At 53.2% G+C, this 4,795-nt stretch overlaps 2 protein-coding genes and 1 non-coding gene across 3 annotated transcripts; 2 read left to right on the top strand and 1 right to left on the bottom strand.

Moving 5' to 3' along the window:
- Nucleotides 1-719: 719 nt before the first annotated feature.
- On the top strand, nucleotides 720-792 carry SDRG_16634. Its single transcript has one exon. It is a non-coding gene; the product is annotated as a tRNA-Val (tRNA).
- A 92-nt stretch (nucleotides 793-884) lies between these two features.
- SDRG_16633 (hypothetical protein) lies at nucleotides 885-1,659 on the bottom strand. The gene is made up of 3 exons (XM_008622851.1): nucleotides 1,301-1,659; nucleotides 1,141-1,250; nucleotides 885-1,102 (listed from the first exon to the last, which is right to left on the bottom strand). The coding sequence occupies exons 1-3, from the start codon at nucleotides 1,571-1,573 to the stop codon at nucleotides 955-957; spliced, it is 531 nt and encodes a 176-aa protein (XP_008621073.1). The 5' UTR covers nucleotides 1,574-1,659; the 3' UTR covers nucleotides 885-954.
- A 1,867-nt stretch (nucleotides 1,660-3,526) lies between these two features.
- Nucleotides 3,527-4,098, top strand: SDRG_16632 (hypothetical protein). Its single transcript, XM_008622850.1, has one exon. The coding sequence runs from the start codon at nucleotides 3,555-3,557 to the stop codon at nucleotides 3,996-3,998; it is 444 nt and encodes a 147-aa protein (XP_008621072.1). The 5' UTR covers nucleotides 3,527-3,554; the 3' UTR covers nucleotides 3,999-4,098.
- The last annotated feature ends 697 nt before the right edge of the window (nucleotides 4,099-4,795 follow it).

Genomic DNA, 4,795 nt, shown 5'->3' with positions numbered 1-4,795 from the left:
TAATTCACGGATAAGTATATCCGGAAGTATCAAGTTGTCGAAGGTCGGGGTTCTGTGACTGAATCGGTTGTTGCGGGTCCTCACGATGAGGTAGTCCCTCAGCGCCGCAGAACTTGAATTTTTATATAACAGGAATGGCAACTTCATCCTGCGTCTGCGTGAACATGCTGCATGTGCCTGCAGATCGGATAGGTTGATAGTTCCAGGTAATAATGTTTATCCGGACGTAGCGATATATCAAGTGTACGGCTACTGAGACCGAATCCGTTGTTGCGAGTGCGCTTTTGCGGACAGTGCCCCAACGCCGCAAAACTGAAACATTTTCTGTGCCAGAAGTGGCGACTTGTAGTTTGCGTATGAGTGAAGCCATCGCGATGTGGGATGCACGAGGGTCGTCACGCTCACCAGGACGCCTTTTGGGTCGACTGCGACGTCGCTGCTCGGCGACCCTGCTGCGCAAGCTCGGTCTCGACTGGTTTGGTCAGCATTTGGAGTACAGCACGGACGCATACATCAACAACGTTCTAGCCTGTACAACGACTTGCTCGTTAGATCGACCCCTTTAGTTTGGAGAGTGTGGAAGTGACAGGAAAGGCGCTGTGCAAGGACACGTCCCAAGTGTATTCCGTGCACTTGGGGCCTTTAAGTATTGATAAATCTCAACAATACTCAACAATACATTCATTATATATTCACATTTTATATGCAATCATGAAGCTGGTCTTATAGTGTAGCGGTTATCACGTCTCCTTGACGTGGAGAAGGTCCCCGGTTCAAGTCCGGGTAAGACCAAATATTTTTTTATTTTGGGCCTGTCGGTCATTGGACACAACGCATTTTAGGTATCGACAACGCGGCGACTTGGGTTGCATCGCACGTGAATTGAACTTGGTTCATGTAAAGCGTTTAAAATGCGTGAATACAGTTGCACGAGCAATGACCACTGCACCGCCACTACTCGGTACTCAAGTGCGCCGTAAACTTGTTGCCGTAGACGATTGTGGCCGTGGGCTGAATGCCTAGCGGGTTGGGCGTCGAGTGCTCTGCAAACCAGTGCGAGACGTTGCTCGTGACAAAGCGAAAATACTGCCGAAATTGCGTTCTCGTCACTGGAAAGGACTTCGATCCGTGATCCAGTACAGCTCGTGGGCTTGCGGCCCGTAGTACCCATCACGGTCGGGGTCCAAGATACCGTGGAGCACGTTCGTGTCCCCGTGCGCGCCAACAATATCGTTCTCGTCCGCGACGATCTTGTCCCAGACCCAGGAGTATACACTCAGATGATGAGGGTCGTACGTACTCCACAAGACTTGGCGACCGTGGAGGCCTTGTTGATACCACCTTGGAGCTCGTGGCGGATCGTCCAGCCTTGTCCCCAGCGAATCTCAGCCCACTTGTGGCGTGCTTCGCCAGCGCCCAGAAAGCGCTGGAGCTTGGCAGCGGACCGTGCTTTGACGCGCAGCCTCGGGCGACGTTGGGAGGTGTCGGCCTCGACGATGCCTTCGTGGATCGTACGATACCCGACCTTTCCGTTCTTGTTGTGGTAGCGGCAGCGCCCGAGCCACGGGTACATAATAGGCACCCGGGTTCGAGCAGCGGCAAGTAGCGCCGACACACGGGCGGCAGCGTTGTCTTGGCTTGGCCAATGATGAAGGGCATCATGTTGACCTGGAAGGGCTTGGGCTGCGTCTCGCCATCGACAATGTGCGTAAGCGGAGGTGGAAAGGTAACGAGTTGAGAGCGGTGCGGGATCGGTGTGTCGCGTGGCGCGTCAAATGGCAGATTTACGTGACCGAGTGGAACGTAGCCGCGCTGGTCAGTTCGGAGTTGCGCCCGCCAGATCGTCCGGAGATGGTCGACGATGGCCTTGGGCGTTTCAACGTATCGGTAGAGAGTAGAAATATAGTTTTTAGGAGGAGCAGGCAAAGGCCAGCCAAACCTCGACGCAGTTTCGATTTGGCTTCGGCCTGCTAAGTCTCGACCCGCCTCGCCGACCACCTCCTTTGCCCCTTTTGCCGGCAACAAGTGCGACTCCTGATATGAGAAAATCGGTTTGGCCTCGCAGCCCACGCAGCGAGCTTCCGTCGTTGAGCGTACCGAGCAGGAGAAGCCATAAGACCGAGTTGTGCCACAATGGCGCCGGCGTCATCGCGTAGAAAGGAGTTTGATGCGCGCATATCGCAACGCCGTGCTCTGTGATTGGTGGCTTTATGCATCATGATTGATGGAAGATTCAATTGGACGTTCTCGCCAGTGGATTTCCCTCCGCATTTCTACTCGCATCGCACCAAGTTCGCACAACGTCAGGAGTAAAGATTACATCTCGTCAGTTGCACTCACGTCAAATGAACCAGTTGAAGGATCAAAGTGTTTCCTTGAGTAGGACGAACACCCGAGTACTAGGGCGTGCAGCATCCCTCGCAGCTTGGGATGTCAATTGGATAAGCGCCCTTTGATGGAAAAACGAAGCCGCGGTGCGCTGATTTTGTCCCTGGTTTTCTGAGTTGGTGGTAGACAAAGGTGTTACCAAGGCCATTGGCCTTGGTTTTACCTGAAAGACGAGGTGATGGTTGCCAAATGAGCTTTTGCGTCCACGCAACTGGATAGGGAGGTTGGATCGCACTTGCTGAGTCCTGAGGTTGGCCGTATCGCCTCGTGCGATACTCTATGAAGGAAGGAAGAGCTATCGCTGACAAGCCGTGCTCTAATCTCGTGTCCGCTCCAGCCAAGGTGATGGTGCAACATGCCGAATTCAAATAACAATTTTCGCATCAATATGGGATGTTCCGAAATATGCGCTTTAAATTGGTGGTAGTGTAGTCGTTCCAGACAAATGACATGGCGAACACAACCCACCGTTGTTGTTGAAGTGAGTCTATTGAATACAACCCACCGTGCAATTGCCCATTGCTCATGACGACAGAATGGAAAGAAGCAGTTCCTACGTATGTACTTGGAAGAACTACATGCTGCATTTTGCCCGACCGATCAATGCGATGTGCGAATGAATCGTCCTGCCCATCAACGCTGTGTCCTGCCTTGGTCATTGCCACAAGGATACGAGTTCGCTGCGACAGTACAAATTTTGAGCGCGATTGTGTATATTCTTCCTTTTTGTAGCATCGCTGTCTACAAGTGAGATTGTTGTGTTGTTCTTAAAAAGAAAACGCTGCAACCAGAAAGCTAGCTACCAAATGGGCCGCAACGCCGACTCGGCATACAAAAGACTAGACGAGGTGGTCGCTCATGCGTGTCACCAGTGTGTTGAGGGCGGAGAAGTTTCCTTCGTATTGTGAGATATCATCATGAGGTGGGATCCATGAAAGACCACATAAACGCGTGACGTGTGTTCTACTCTTTCTACTCTTCTATCCTTCGGGCCCCATGTCCTTCTCTTCTCTCGAGTATATTCAACCCGGTGCGGAATACAACCGCGTGCAAAATGGCGCATCGGACAAGTCGCGGAAGGTTCCGGATCGAACATCTAAGCTCGTTCACCGATTTGATGAACTAACTCACTTTGTCTTTTGCCTCCTCTGCGCGCTTCTTCCAACATGAGCACCAGCGCCCCGCACGACTTGGAGGCTGGCAGAGCTGCCACTCAGCCAGCGCATGGCAAGAACAACGTCGACCAGAACGGCATCCTCCTCGGTCAATGGAAGGCCGGTATTTTCGGTTGCTGTGACGCATGTGTCCCCAACTGCTTGATGACGTGGTGCTGCCCGTGCATCTCGTACGCGCAGACGCGCCACCGCTTGACCGGGTCCTTCTGGAGTTCGTGCTTGCTCTTTACGCTGTGCGCCGGTCTCCCCATTCTCTGCATCCGCGGTGAAGTCCGCGACCGCTTCCGAATCCCCGGCAGCTGCTGCGAGGACGTTTGCTGTGCGTGCTTTTGCCCAACCTGTGTCCTCGCGCAGGTTGCGACGCACACGGAATCGTACACGCCGGGCTCGTGCGACTGCAGCCCCAAGGACGTCTTGCTTGGCTACAACGTCTAAGCCAAACAACAATTCGCTTTGCAGTGTAGCGCGACGGTAGTCCATAGTACCTTGCTAACACAAATATGCTATGAAAAATGATGCGTGCGTTATAAATGAATGACTATTGGAACTACGCCAACCCCGCGACGTCGACGGCAAGTCCGTTGGTGGCATCGCGTTCGATCTTGAATTGGCGCTGCTCGACGAGCAAATCCATCGTAAAGAGAATCGTCTTCCACGTCAACCTTGTCCCACGGGTCTCTGCGCGGGCGACGCGCCGCAAGTGACCGTCCACCGTCGCAGCCAACTCGCCAATGACTTGGTCGATTGCAGCCTCAAGAATGCTGTGGCTAGTCCTTGAAGGTGGTGACACAGGTCTGTCACCGCTTTCGAGTGATGGTCGAAGCCACAATGCGTGCGGCTCCCTGCCTCGCCCAATGAGACTCGAGGCAACCTCCTCGTCTGCCCGAGATGGGTGACACGATTCTCGTGTTCTGCAACCATTGGGATAAGTAATAACAGTATTTCTTTCGCATCCTTGTCAGTGCATTGTCAAGAAGCGCCAGCCCTTCGAACCCGACGACACTTGAGATCGAGCACGTACAGTATGCGCGTATCAACAGGAAAGGCCTCGTACAAGAAAGGGACTCCTCAAGTGGCGTTGTTCTATGCAGGCTCGACACTGCATGGTGCTTCTATCACAGCAGCGCGATAGCTTGGTTGCTTGTATTGGCGAAAGCAAGATTACGATTACCCGTCATGGCTTAAAGTCTGGGAACGACAGCAACGATTACGCTGAAGACTCGGTCCTCAGG

Source organism: Saprolegnia diclina, assembly GCF_000281045.1.
Source record: "Saprolegnia diclina VS20 unplaced genomic scaffold supercont1.140, whole genome shotgun sequence".
Lineage (NCBI taxonomy): Eukaryota > Oomycota > Saprolegniomycetes > Saprolegniales > Saprolegniaceae > Saprolegnia > Saprolegnia diclina.
Note: the sequence above shows the minus strand (reverse complement) of the source record. Positions and strands in the feature narration are given on the sequence as shown.